Source organism: Hypanus sabinus, chromosome 17, assembly GCF_030144855.1.
Source record: "Hypanus sabinus isolate sHypSab1 chromosome 17, sHypSab1.hap1, whole genome shotgun sequence".
Classification (NCBI taxonomy): domain Eukaryota; kingdom Metazoa; phylum Chordata; class Chondrichthyes; order Myliobatiformes; family Dasyatidae; genus Hypanus; species Hypanus sabinus.
In genome coordinates this window covers 61,171,980-61,187,891 of record NC_082722.1, presented here as the reverse complement: position 1 = coordinate 61,187,891, position 15,912 = coordinate 61,171,980, and the positions used below count along the sequence as shown (strand labels likewise).

At 37.4% G+C, this 15,912-nt stretch overlaps 1 protein-coding gene across 1 annotated transcript in view; it reads right to left on the bottom strand.

Annotated features, from left to right (window-relative positions):
* Positions 1–14,982, bottom strand: part of usp10 (ubiquitin specific peptidase 10) — a 57,952-nt gene extending 42,970 nt beyond the window's left edge. Inside the window, exon 1 of the mRNA XM_059993178.1 lies at positions 14,878–14,982. Coding sequence (XP_059849161.1) covers positions 14,878–14,898 — 21 coding nt within the window. The 5' untranslated portion in view covers positions 14,899–14,982. The remainder of the gene's footprint in view (positions 1–14,877) is intronic.
* Positions 14,983–15,912: the final 930 nt, after the last annotated feature.

Below are 15,912 nucleotides of genomic sequence, written 5' to 3'. Positions count from 1 at the left end.
GCAGGACTATACGTATTTTGAGGGATATTTCACCATTCTTCAGTTGGCTGATGATTGAGAATGGAATGATAGGGTGATAATTGGCCGGATTGGAACTTGCTTTTGTGAAAAATTCTAGACCAGTTTCCTACAATTTCATATAGATATAGGCTCTTGAACTTATGGGATAACTTCATTTGCCCCATTACTGAACAGTTCCCACGATCTATGGACCCACATTCGAGGGCTATGTTCGCAGTATGTAATGCTTATTTATGTTCTCTTTTGTATTTACAGAGTTTGTCTCTTCTTCATTGACTCTTTGTCTGTCCTGTTGGGTGTAGTCTCTCATTGATTCTATTGTATTCCTTAGGTTTACTGTATATTTATTTATTGAGATACAGCGCAAAACAGATCCTTACAGCCATCCTGCCCAGCAACCCTCAGATTAACCGAGCATAATCGCAAGCAATTTATAATGACCAATTAATCTACTAACCTGTAGGTCTTTGGATTGTGGGAAGAAACTGGAGCACCCAGAGGAAACCCACTGTGCGCGCCCACAAGATAAAGGATCTGAGTGTGATATGATGACATACATATTTTTTAATAATAAATTTACTTCAACTTTGAACATGATGTCAGTTTGGTCACATATTAATGATGTTAATATCTGAAGTTACCTGCTGTTGAACTAAATTCTTGAACAATAGCAAGCAATGGGATGGGATAGTAGCTTGACATCTAGCCTAGGAAGCTGATAGGTTTTTGAAATCTTGCACCATCTTCAACATCTTAAATTTTAGAACTTTTTGTAGAGGGCTTAATTTCCAGCTAAGTGACTGAGTATTCCTTATAATCAGTATGTGTGATAGTGCAATCCAAAGGAATCATTAACAAAAATCCTGCATCTGCAATACTTACATACCAATCTAGATTATGCTCTTAGCTCAGAAGAAAACAAACAAGAGCACGCACAAGAGAATGAATCAGTTCAGCAGTGAAAGTCAAGTTTGGATTTTCTAAATCTCCTCAATACCACACATCAAATTATCGAATTACAAGGATTTTATACTGCACGTGAAACAATTTAACATAATTTAAATACAAGCAAAAAAAAATACACAATGAAATGCATTTCTTAGCACAATGGATTGCTCAGTTGTTTTTTTCCCTGGCAAAATAACTAGATAGTTTGGAATTTCCCCCTGATTGTTTACATCTATTGTATTCTAATATGGTTCACTGAGTAACAATGACAATTTTGATCTAAAAATTCTGTTAACATCTTCACCATAACAAGTTTGAATGATGGTTGAAGAGAAATTAATCCAAAGAGAATCTTTATTGAAATGAACTTAATAAGACAAATTTAGAAAAAAAAATGTGAAGTACTTATGGTATATTAGCAATGCCTCAAAAAGGCAGCATCCATAAACCAGGACATACCCTCTTCTCATTACCACCTTCAGGGAGGAGATACAGGAGCCGGAAGACTTACATTCAACAATTCAGGACAGCTTCTTTCCCTTTGCCAGAGTTCTGAATTGACATCGAACCCATGGACATGACCTCATGTCCCCCCCACCTTTTTGTATGACTTATTTAACTAATTTAGAGCTTTTATTTCAACATACTGCTGCCACATAACAACCTTCACAACATATGCCAGTAATATTAGACCTAATTCTGGTAGTACCAACCATTTGGACAAGTTATTTTCATTCCAAAATACAACAAAATGGCCACTACAAGAAAGCGAATGCCACCAAATTGATCATAATCAATCCTCGGGTAAAAATAACATTAGATCCAACTTAAGTATCCCAGCCACGAAAAGAACATGACTACCAGAGGCTCAGTACTTACCTCTTGGCTCGCCAAAGGAGTTAAATCATCAATAAGGAATAAGCCACAAATAGAATGTACTACTTTCTACTTAATGGGATAAGTCATTGACCATTCAAGCCTTCTTGCCTGGCACTTCACTCACCACTCTAAACAATGATTCCTTCACCACTAGGAAGGTGCAGTATATAGAGAAAACCATCTATAAACTGGACCACAATAATAGATCAAGCTTCTTTGTAACACCCAGAAAATGGTGCGGCCTTCAAGCACCTGAAAATGCAGCCACCTGCAAGATCCTTCCCCTCCCCACCCCCAAACCACATCATATACCAGCATGAAATATTGGCTTTCTTCCTCATCGCTGGCTTAAGTAAACAAACTTACCACCCAGAACAGAAGCAAAGTGGAACTCTTAATACAAGATTTGCTTTTCATCATGTTTTCAAGATAATGAAAAATAGACAACTAATGTTGGTCCTGCAAATAATCTGCATTTCCACAGAAAAAAAATCAAAAATGGCCTAAGTGATTAAATATGGCAATGAAGTGATGTGCTACACACAGAGCTAAAATAACCACACGCAGTTGGTAAGTCATTTCGAGACTAGTTTATTCAAACTTCGCGGTGCTGGTACTTCAATCCCTAGCACCCGCCCTCTCCGGGCGGAAATGACGTCAGAGGTGCATTACCGAAGTCTCTCCCCGCGCGCTGGCTATTTGTGAGCCGGTTCGCCTGCGCAGAAAGTGGGTCGCCACAGCAACAATATATAACTGTCAAAAGCTTCATTATGCACAATGTAGGAACTTCCCAAGGGAGAATATCCTCATGTACAAAAGCTGGATGAATTCAGGTCAGGCAGCATCTGTTGAAATGAGCAGCCAACGTTTCGGGCCAAGACTCTTCATCGCGTCTTGGCCCGATGTAGGACAATATCCTCGCCTCCCTAATGGATTAACTTGAGTGGTAAAAGAAAATCAGGGATTCAGGCTTGCTGTTTTGTTTTGCAATTAATTACATTCCTATAGACATGATGAGAACTCTAGTTGTCCAGAGGAATTGGGAATTTGATTGTTCAGGCCATGGTCTTGTTCAGATCTTCCTCCATCAATAGTAGTTTCTGAATCAGATTTCAAGCAAATTAAGTTGGGCATATATCCTAGGTGTGATTTAAATACTTCAACCAGTAAAGTCTTCAAGCAACCAGCAAAATCTACTTAGAACATTAGCCAAGGATACTGTTATTAGTACATATCTTAACATTAATTGTACGTTTACTTTTAAATAATTCAATATATGCCTAGTACAATGGCATCACAGTTCTCCAATCTCAGTCCTGATGTAGGGCCTCAACACAAATTATAGCAATTCCTTTCCTACCACAGACACTGTTTCTTGACTACAGTTATGCCTGCAATTAAACTCACCACCATACTTCTGACCCCAAATATTAATGCCACCCTCTGCAACTGGATCCTTGACTTTCTAACCAACAAACCATAAACAGTAAAGATAGGTAGCAACACTTCTTCCACGACTATTGTAAACCTCAGCCCCTCCCCCACTTTACTCCCTGTACACTCATGACAAAGTGGACACAGTCTCCTCTGTAATCTTTACAGGGTTCATGAAATTGATGCCACTTTACCTTATTTTTATTGCCCTTGTGTCTGTCTCCTGAGGTAATTACTGATGCAAACAATTTATGTAAAATCTCCCCCATCTGTTATGGCTCCAAACATGGTTTACCATTCAGATCTTCTACAGGCCCAATTCTGTCCCGTGAAATCTTGCTCTAATGTAACTGTAGAATCTCTCACAATTCTCCTTCACCTGGTCTGCTACAACTTCATATCTTTAGCCCTCGTAGTATCTTTTAAGTGTTCTCTTGTGTTTCTTATACTCTATTAATCACCTCATTTGTTGCTACCTGCATATACCTGCTATGCAACTCCTTTTTTCTCTTAACCAGGGCCTCAATACCTCTTGAAAATAAAGGTTCCCTACACTTGTTATGTTTACCTTTTACTCTCAAAGCTTTGCTTTTGAATGTCTCTCTTTCCAAGTACACCTTTGCCAGAAAACAAATCCACTAAAGCTGGCCTTACTCCAATTTAGAATCTCAACCTGTGGACTTAACCTATCTTTTTGCAAATTTAATTTAAAACTAACAACATTATGGTCACAAGATGCAAAGTATACCCCTACACAAACTTCTGTCATCTATTGTTTCATTCCCTAAAAGATCCAGTATCGCATTCTCACTTGTTGGGATTTCTATGTACTGATTAAGTAAACTTTTCTGAACACATTTAACGAACTCTGTCTCATCCAGTCCTTTTACAGTATGGGAGTCCAAGTCAGTATGTAGAAAGTTAAAATCACCTACTATAACAATGTTGTGTTTCTTGCATAACCTGTCTGGTCTAATCACACTGATGATTACCAATGCCTCTGCTTCTTCAGGAGGCTGAAGAAAACTGGCTCTTCCCCTTTTACACTCTCCCTAGAAAGCATCTTATCAGAATAGATAACAGCTTGGTACAACAACTACCCTCCAAGACCATAACTGCAGATATGTGAACATTGCCCAGCTTATCACATAAACCAGCTTCCCTCCACGGTCCTTGTCGCCTTGGCAGAACAGCCAACATAATCAAAAAACCCCACCCACGCCAAATATACAATGCCTGAAAGCACAGAACACAAGACTCAAGGAGAGCGTCTATTCCGGTTATTAGTGTATTAATACAAGATGGAGTGAATCGCGCAATCTACTTCATTATGGCCTTGAAAATGTCTGCTTGCACTGCACTTTCTAACACTTGATTTTGCATTGTTACTGTTTTTCCTCATACTATCTCAATACACACTGCTGTAATGAAATGATCTGCATGAAAGGCATGCAGAACAATTTTTCCACTCAATACATGAGACAATTTACTAATGTCTACTATTGCACAGCACTAATTTCTTATTCTAATTACACAAAACAAGGCTACTAACTTCAACACAATTTTTGGAAAAATAGTGTATGAACTAACAGTGTCTGTTTATTTATAAATACTGCTCATGAAATTAAAGTATTGTTTATTTACAACCAACTTTGAGCATATACTTCAAGTCTTTAAAAAACTGATTTCTGAACAAATCTGTTTGAAGCAACCTAGGCATATGCAACTCCACTCCCTCTTCCCAAAAGCTCTGAATGACAAACTATTATTCAGCATAAGATCACATTTTAGACAGGTAACTTCGATAGAAAATGCTAGAGGAAAGCTGTAGCCAATATTGTGATTTATGCTGAATCCAACATCCTTAAGCAGTTTGAATGCAAGTACATAAATAAAAAAACACATTGATTTAAATGTATACTGGGTCACAAAGTTCTGATGTAACTGTTATATTTAACCTTCAGCGGATGCCATGCTAATCTATTTTCTATTTTTAAGCATCTCTTTGAGATGAGAATGATCAGAGCATTTAATGTGGATCCATTTATTGCCTTAGCAAAGTGAGACCCTTTAACTTCCATGCTTCAATACAACTCAAATTATACACTTGTTTTAAAGCAACATTAGTATTAGCCAACAGGCAGAGCAATAGTTATTTGAGATCTTGTAACTCAGAAGTAATACAAAAGAACTAATCTGAAATTCTATGATTTGTACATGAACTACTTTGTGCAAAAGTACATTTTTTGCATTTGCATTTAATGAATTAACTGTATTTGGCAACATCCAAGTATCCCACCCATCATACATTTAATTAATCAAAGCAATACAAATTTCTTTGTAATCTATTTTGCAAAGTTCATTTGCCAAAAATAAAATCAAAGGATAGGAAAAGTCATGTTTAATGTGATTATTCACACTCTCCAAATCAGAGCAAAATCATTTGCACACTTTCTTTGGAGATTAATCTTTTGTGTGAAATGAAAAAAACATGCTGAATAATTAGAATGAAGTTAAGCCAAGAGCAGAAAACATGAGAAAAGCACTTCACTAATCCTCATTCACAAAAGTACCATAACAGCCCTGACCTTTACTAACAGTCTTGTACAATTGTCTACAATTTTATCAATAAAATATTTAGTTCAAAAATAGCATATTTTATACACACATTATCAGCACTCATTCATTTCAACTCCACATACTATATCAGAGCTAAATGCAATTTGGAATTTTTCTGTTGACAGAATTAAGAATGACTCAATACTCCAATTCTTCTCCCTGATGCAAACAGAAACTAACAGAAGCATTATGTAAATACAACATTTATAGTGTACAGTTCAGTGAATCTGAACAGTCTTGGGTGTGCAAATTTTACAACTGCTATTTTCTATTTTTGAATGACAATTCAATCACTATTACCTTGAGTACCTTGAATCCGCGAGGGATTGGTTCTGGGACCCCTCACGGATACCCCTCTCTTACTCCAAATCACACTATGTCACAGAAGAGGACATGAACGTTAATATAGAAAGAGCAATATATTATTATTGGCAAATTACCACAAAAATTGTATTCAAACTGCCATCCACAACTTTTATCACACCGATAAATTGTACAGGAAGTAAAAGAGGGTATAAAATGAATACCCTAAAACTCCAAAACTATATTATTTCCATATGCAACAGTTGTCATAAAGTTATTGAAGTATCAAACCTACTCTTTGAGGACCAAACAATACAAGAACCTGAAATACTTCACTTTCTTAAAGTTTCTTACTAGGGAAACTACCCTCATGTGTATGCAGTACCAAGCCAGACCAGCACAGCAAATGTTTTATAAAAATATACACCTGACTTACGTAGTTGTCTTTCGTCAGTTAACTGGGCTCCAGCACATTGTCAGAAGATGGTTCATATGTAAACTTCAAACAGCAGAAAGACTTCAGCAACTCGCTCATACACCAATGTGACAGTTGACATTGCAAAACTAAATAAGTGTTGACAGCGATTTACAACAGTAAATATTGACACTTAAGCTCAACCAAAAATGTCAACTGGTAGTTTAAGTATCCAAAGGAAAATATGTATATTCTACCAGAGTTAATACACTAACTTGCTTGAATAATTGAAATCCATGACTTTGGTGAGCTGAGTGAATACAGTCGGCCCTCCTTATCCACGAGGGATTGGTTCTGGGACCCCTCACGGATACCAAAAATCACAAAATGCAAGTCCATTATTCAACCTGTCTCAATGCGGTGGACCTTAAGACCCAGCGGAACCCCAGACCTTTTATTTAACCTGTCTCAGTGTGGTGGACATTAGTACCCAGCGGCAGAGCTCTGATTGAAAATAAAGTGGAAATAATAAAACAATCGAAAAAAGGTGAAATGCCATCGGTCACTGTAAAAGCGTTAGGCTATGTCGGTCAACGATCAGAACAATTTTAAAGATAAAGTGAGAAAGGTCTTGCCCTGATGAAAGCTACAATTATTACTAAGCAATGCAGTAGTTTAATTATTGGGTTTTGGGGTTTTGAGTTTTTGATCCTCCACATCAACCTGGCACGGATGGACAGCACGCTCAGAAGTGGTCTGTCCCTGCCTCGAACTTGGGAACTTCCGTTTCTGAACCCAGCGCTGAAACATATATTCTTCAGTGTTTTATATGCATAGAAAGGTAAAGTATATACTAAGACAAACATTTGACTAACTGATGCTAAACAATACTGGACATACCTGTTCCGACTTACATAGTAAGAGAACTTCCGATTTTTTTATCTCGATCCACGATAACCCACACACATCCTCCCGTATACTTTAAATCATCTCTAGATTACTTATAATACCTAATACAATGTAAATGCTATGTAAAGTAGTTGTTATACTGCATCGCTTAGAATAAAAAGTCTGTACATGCTCAAACAAGTGCTGGAAGAGCACTTCCAGGTTTTCTCAATTCGCGGTTGGTTGAATTCGCGGATGCAGAACTCGTGGATAAGGAGGGCCGACTGTACACAATTGGCCAACGGAAGAAAGGAGCTGAACACTTGAACAAATAGGTGTGAAATACATAACCATGTACCTAACCCCTCTTCACCCCAGATATTGGCATTATTAAAACTATCATTCAGTAAGAGCTCAGAGTTCAGGAGCTGGACATAAAATTGCAGTTGCACAGCAGATTACATTTAACACAGATGTTTAAAAAATGATATATTAAGAGATAAGATCAACTAAATTATACAAATTAAAGGCCCATGAATAAGGGAACATCAGGTATAACTTTTGAATACAGCAGACGTCAACATGGCTGTAAAAGGCAGCATGCAATACCAGGTTGTATAATTGACTTACAAAAAGCAAGTTATTATGCTGAACACTTAAAGACATTATCTCCAACAATGTTCTGCTAAATATTTAACGTTTTGAGGTCTTGACATACAACCAAAAGCATTGTGCCATGATTGCATTCAACATAGATGGCAAGGAAGGCTGTCAAAAGATGCAGTTGGACATAGATCATTTAGAAATCAGGAGAGTTTAGTCTGGATATGCAGAAGGTTGCATTTTCAAAAATAAATGCAAGAGTAATGTACACAGTAAATGGCAAAACCCTTAGGATCATTGATGTGGCACCCTGGAGTGGCAACACAATTGGATAGAGAGCTGTACAACATGCTTACCTTAATTAGTTGGGCATTAAGTTCAAAAAAAATTTGCAAGTCTTGTTGCAGCTGTACAATCTAGGTGGCCCACATTTCAAGTATTGTGTGAAGTTTTGGTCACCATAACATTAGGATGCATAAAGGTTTACCAGGACATTGCTCAGATTAGAGAATATAACTATGAGGGAATTGGTTAAACATGGATTGTTTTCTCTGGCATCTCAGAGGTTAATGGAAGCATATAAATTATGAAAGGCTTAAGGTAATATTTTTCTCCAGGGTGAAAATGTCAAATACTCCAGGACATGGGTTTAAAATGAGAAGGGAAAATAGTTTAAACAAGATTTATCAGGCAATTTTTTTCTTTGCAGGAAGTTCTGTATTCTAGAACTCAGTGCCAGGGGAAATGGTAGAAGCAGGTATATTTGACAGGTCACATGAAGAGGCTGAATGGCTTTTTCTGTGTTGCACTTTTCCCATGTTTTCAGAGCACTACATATGATTTATAAAAGCTGGGATTGCTCTTCTGGCAACAAAAAGGCCAAAAGGAAATTTGATAATAGAAGTATTTAAAATCACCAGCAACTCAAGGTAGAATTAATGACAAAATGATTCCATGAAACAGATTTAAAAAGGACTTTTCAACAGCAAATTAAACACCAAGAGGAAATTACAAGAGAGCTTATTTCATAGCTCTTCTCAATAATGTGCCAAATTGTCTCAATCTGGACAGTCATTTTGTAGTTCTAAAAAAAAGGTATTTGCACATGAGTTTAATTTAGGTATTGGATGTAGTTATTCCAAACAATGTCAGTATTGAGCATCGATGCCGATTTGTTCTTGAACAAGGTGATGCATTGGTGACTCTGGAGAACAGCCTATGTAATAATGACATTGCCTTTCTTGAACTAGACAAGCTTTTCTGACAAACTGAAAATTGCACAGTCATTATTGAAAGTTGCTTTAAGTTCTATTTTATTTACTCAAATTCCTCACCTTAATGATGGGATTTCAATGGATCCGGAACTTCTGTAACTTACCCACTATGATACCAAATGCGTCAAAGTCCAAAATTAACATTAGTTTAACTAAATGGGTTCTCTTTTACAATCAACTACTATATTCATGAACTTCCAAATAAAACTAGAAGTTCCCATTTTAGTACCGAACTGCACCTTCCACCTCACTTAAGTGTGATCGGTATGCATTTCTAATCTCAATTATTTTGAACCTAAAAGTCAATCATTTTCAATGTTATAGATGCTATTGTTATACCTCTTTAATAATTTTCTTCCTTACCTCATTATTTAAAAGTATTTCCAATCCTGACAATTATTTAAACACTAATCAAAGCTCCTTGTAGCACTGCATGAACTTAGCTGGAACTAGGATACTTAACAGTGGTGGTGATTTTGGCCGAGAAGTGTACAGAAGTGTTAATTACAGCCAATCCATCTGTAAGAGTTGTAAACAGAGGTGAATGAGGATAAAACAAAAACAATAATAGGATGATGAGATATAAGATGACTGCTGTTGCTAAAATTCGTAAGTGCAACAATACTAGAGATGCCCAACAAGTTCAGCAGCATCCATGAAGGGATACAAACAGATGTTACACACTTATGACCTTTCTTCAGAAGTGTTTCGTTTTGAAATAAACCTGTAAAGTTTACAGTCAGAAAAAGCATGGACACAGGTCCTTCAGCTAAGTTTGTGCTGACCACCTAGTACCCATTTTCTTTAAATGAATTCACTCCTAACCCATTATATCCCCCAGATTATGTCACTCACAGGAATCAATAATCAGAATTTCATAAGGAATCAAAGCAATGCATAGCACAGAAATGGATCTTTTCCACTGGTTTGTCCACCATGATGCTGATCCAAGATGATCCTGTCCGCCTACAGACACAAATCTATCCAAAAGACCCATGAATGCTATGACATACACCTGTACCACCAACTTGTGTGTGAAAAATGTCCATCTTAGATCTCCTTTAAATTTCTTTCTTTTGAACTTAAACTTATATCCTCCCGTTTTAGATACCTCTGCCCTAATTTTCACTTTTGAAACTTCTTTAACGTCAGCTACCTGGTCTATGTTCCAGTGAAAATAATCCCAACGTTTCCCAATTCTAACATTCCAGCCAACATTCACCACTACTGGCAATTCACAGTGGCCATTTAACCTACCAACCTGCAGAACTTTTTGAATCAAGACAAAACTACAGCACCAGAAGAAACCCACACAATAAAAAGGAGAATGTGCAAAATCCACACAAGATGGAATACCCAAGGTCAGGATCTATGGCACTTTGAGGAAACAGGTCTAGAAGCTGTGCCACCCACACTGTTGAATTAAATGTTGATTTTTGAGAGTTGTAACATGACTAGTTAGGAGATGAGATGTTTCTCTTACATTGAACTTTCAAAATGGGAGTAGGAGAGGTAACTGCAGTCACAGTCAAACAGACAGTTAAGACCATCTGGAGGTGCTTTGCAAAGTAGGACCAAAGTGCAGTACATTAAACTGGAAGAAGTGTCACTGAAGTGTAGTTGAGTGTTTCTATCTTTGAGATAACAGTAGACATCGTGTTCTGTATCTCAGTTCCAGTAATGTTTTCCTTCTCATTCATTCTCCCTTCATCTCCATTCATCCAGATCAACTTCAACAAGTCTTAAATCAGATTTTTTCAGCACACATCACCCCAATTTGTATCGTCCAATCTCTCTTGACCTCCGACATTCCTATTCCTCAACCATTCCTCCTCCTAATCTGCAATTTAAAACAAATTTTCTCATTGTTCCGAGTTCTGAGAGCAGCCTATCAGACAATTTATCTTTCCAAAAAAAACTGCTGCCTGGTTCACCTAGTATTGACAGCATCTTCTGATTTTTAATTGTAAGGCCAATTAAGGCTGATTTACATATACACTTTAATTTTAGCCAAAAAATAACCTTGTGCAAAATTTGACAAAACTATGGTAGCCTGTTATTATTTTCAGTTCTGGGATGCAGTAATTAGACATTTGGACATAAAACACACTCAGAGCCATGACAACTTTGAGTAATTTTCCCAAGAGTTAGAAACAAAAATATTCAGTCAGTGAATAAAAAAAAACAGAACAAGGTTAAGTGTCAAAGAATCCTTAAGCAGCTTTTACAGTGTAATGTTGTCATGAACTGCATTTGTATTAGGTTATCAACGTAGTAGCAGGATTCAAAATTTAACACTGCTGAAATAGATAAATAGATTAAATGATGACTGCAACAATTATTTTACTCCAGTAACAGGAAAAATATCAGCTTTATACAGTTCTGTACACAAATCCCACTCCTGTCCAGATAATGAACATACATTCTTAAACCTTGCCTTTTAAGAATGCAATTAGTTGAAAATGTGACTTCTTTTAACTGTCAATTGAGGCAGAACACTTTCCTAACCATGCTGTTTATTGACTTCATTTACCACCACCTATCCCAATCTAAGAACAAAAATTCACTTTTAACATCCAGCATTAAATGCCAATGTTCTGGACCCTTCCCTCCCCCAACACGCACACAAAATAGCTTTAACTCACAGTATTTTATTGGCTTGAATCCTTGGGTTACAACACATTACAAGGATAAAACACGCCTAACATTGACACTCAAGAGAAATGTTATCAACCAACACATCTGATTGCAAGGACAAGTTAGAGCACATGATAAAGAGCTGGCCAAAAAATAAAATTAAAGAAGAAACAAAGGAGTAAAAGGCAAAGAGGCAGAAGAATGTAACAAGGGAATTCCAGGGCCTTGAATTCCATATCAGTTATTATGGAGCAAATAAATATATAGAATGCCCAAGAGAAGCAGTAAATATAGGAGACTGGAGGAGATTGAGGGATAGAGAAGGATGAGATGAGTCACATTAAAATGCAGATATTTTTAAAAGCAAGAAATTATGTAAGTGAACATACAGTCTGAGCTTGATCCAAGTTAGATGAACACAAAAATACAATAAATAGTAGAAATAACACATTTGGTCCTTCAATCTCCTGTGCTATTTGATAAGATTATAGCTAAGCACCACTTTTCCACACAGACACTCATCTCTTTATTACCTCAGATATACAACAGAACTGCAATTACTTCCAATTGGAATTGTCAAGCAGAGAGGAAATAAATAAAAGTCTGAACAAGTCAGCTTGGATAACAATAAGTCTCAGGCAACTTTACAGAAGATGGTTTTGGTGATTGTATGGACAGGTATGAAGTGTTGTCTTTCTGTTAAAAATAACTAGTTTCAGTCCTGAAGTATGCTGGAAAAGGAATGGGATCAGTGGTCAGGAACTGGAGTTCAGTTCAGGGTGAGGGCAGGAAATAATGAAGAACCAAAATCATCTTGTTCAGTCTTCCCAAGCTTTAGTTAAATGATGTTTTATTATTCATTGTCCTAGACACTGGACAAAGCCTATAGGTAATAGCCCATAAATTTATAGGCAGTGGAAGGGAAATGCCAGATAAAGATAGTTATCTGCCACTGATCAACATGTGAAAAACTGAAACAATAGAATCAGTCTATTAATCACAGTTAATAGGGGAAAAAAAATCACTTGCATAAATTTAAAACCAATCTACATTTTCTGTTACATATTATGATAGGTTTAAAACAAAACTATTTGGTGGGAATGTTTTGCAATGTTAAAATGAAAACATAGCACTTTTTCTTGGCACCAGTAGTGCAAGGACTTTTGGTCATGACACTCACTTGCTTCTGAAAATAATGAAACTGTGGAGCTGGTGCCTTTTGTTTCTAGTAGAAAAGAACTGGGCTAAATAAAGTGGAATAAAATTATTTTAAAACTTAAAACATTGATTGGAAAATTACTTTTATGGCTGAAGAAAAATCAGTAATGTATTTTGAATCATTATAAATGAATGGCAAAATGATTTAACAACTTTCTTTCATGGGGCCACAAAACATCTCAGCTAGATGTCAATCAATTGATAAATATTGGGAATAATTATTAGTCACTTTTTAAAATAGGCTTATACATTTCTATAATGCCTCTGTTGTAAGCAATGTTACACATTGGTCACTGTTTTACACTAGACACGTAACAACACAGCCTCCAGCATGGCCCTCCATTCAAGATCACAATCTATGACCTTTGCTCTTTGGTATCATAAATTTAGTATCTGGTGACTACAAATTTAAGATTAAAAAATGACCTCACATTCATCACCACTGGCACAAAAGGATTCCAAACATCTTTGCAGATAAAATATTAATTTTATTGTAGAATCAAAATTGTGTTATTTTACAGCCAGTGGAGTGCTACAATCCAAACTAATGTACTAATCACCTGATTTTCTCTCCATTAGATTTTCACATCCAGAACTGAAGCAATTTTCTGTGTATATGCAATTGACTTTTAATATATGTACAGATTCTAACGTCTGCATAACTCGACATTCCAACAGGTAAAGTTTAGAATATATTTTTTATAAAAATGCTCAATCAAGAAAAACAAGTACTTCAACATAAAAGTCCTGTTAAAAAGTAACAACTTATCAGGAACCACCACTTTTCCTCAGTGTCTATGCTTTTCTAAGTTAGCATTTAGTTATAGATTTTGAATATGTTCATTACAAGATATTTCACATTTATAGAATTGAGTTAGCAGTCGCTGATGAACGTCCAATGATTTACTTTCTCTGGGAAAAATACTTTGATACATTAGAAATCAACACCTTTTTAAAAAATGTTCCAACACAGTATCCAACTGTTTGGGGATGCAAATGCCGAACAGAATGAACAACGCTAGTGTGGCCAAAAAAAAACGACCACCAATACAGTCGAATACTTAATCAAAATATTCTGAACATACAGCATGCAAAGCCCCTCATCGAAAAATACACATCGGAATCCATTTTGACCATTCATCCCCATGAAGCACGCATGGATCTTACTGAACGAAATTAACCCTCTTCCGATCTAGCGTTCGATCACAATTTACCCGGTTGAACACGTTAGGAAGCGGGTTAATCTGCAGTAAAAACAGTCCATGCTGGAATGAATCATCACGAGCAGGGAGGAACCCCTCCCCCACACCTTATATCTTCTAATGTTTTCTTGATAAGCTAAGCGTTTTGGAACGCAGCCGAAACCAAGATGCTACACGACGGGGACGAAGAATGTTTTAAGTGGTAGTGACAGCTTGGAAGAAGGGAGATTCCTTCTTTCCAATATGCACCGTATCGTGTTCAGAGTCAGGCCCCAGAAAACACCCCAGGGCCTAAGCGTCGACCTCATGGAATTTTTTCAATCACCCTGTAAGAAGATAAAACTCTTCCCATTTCCCCACCCAGGTTGTTTTCAATCCCGCACTAGGCGATAGGCATTTTCTCCAGCATGACACTGCAACACCAGACTTTCCTCACCTTCATATTGTTGCTAGCCATTTTGCTGCCTTTGAATGAGATAACTCATGCTTCCCCGTTTGCTGCCATGTTGTCTCGTACGTGAAAGCCAGTGCGCCTGCGCGCTACTCCCTCAGCGAAGCACCCCACCCCCTAGATCCCTGTTCATTGGTTGATACTCGGAGAATTGTTTTCTCTGATTGGTGAATATGCGAATTATCAGGCTCCGCCAATAACCTACAAGTATAACACAGAGCTACAGTGGATTGGTCAGTTAGCGCGCGTCTGCGAAGAGCCTTCTTCAGGATTGGTCACTTTCAGGTGCTCGCCTTTTACATTGATCCAAAGGCAGTAGTGTTGGTGATCGGGACGTCTCGAAGCTGCAATTTATTTTCTGCAGTTTGTAAATGTGTTTCTGGTTACACGTAGAGCTGAAGAATGATATATCGTGGACAAAGGATGTCGCGGCAGGAGTAGGTTATTCAGCCCTTTGAAATTGTCCTACCAACAGAAAAGATCAATCTTCACACCATTTTCCTGCCCCGAAACATTAAATCTGTTTTATCTTCCCACAAATGTGCCCTGAGCTGCTGAGTATTTCCAGATTTGTTATTGTCTTTTTTTGTAAAAGACCTCCTGCCGTAACAGCAGTTTTCCCTAATCTCCACAACTTTAGGAAAACTTGTGAGCGCAGATGGGAAGCCACCAATCGCAGAACCTCCACGTGACTGTGGGATAACAATTCCGCGAATTCATCGCCCTATGAATGATTTCTCTGATTTCTCCCCGCACCCCTCCCCCAGTCCTAAGTGGCCTTTCTCTTAATTTGAGAATGTGGCCCGTACTTCTAGGGTCCTTGGCCTCGTGCTGTTCTTATGTTCCCTTTGTCCTATTTATCCTTGCAACCACTTTCTCTGTTCTCTCGTCTGTATCTACGTGCCCACGTCGATGCTGCTGCAAACATTGTACTTCAGTGCAGTTGTGCATGTAACAACAAACTCGACCTGACTTGATAGTCTAGTATCTGAATCTTTAGAAATTCCGATATTTGAGCAT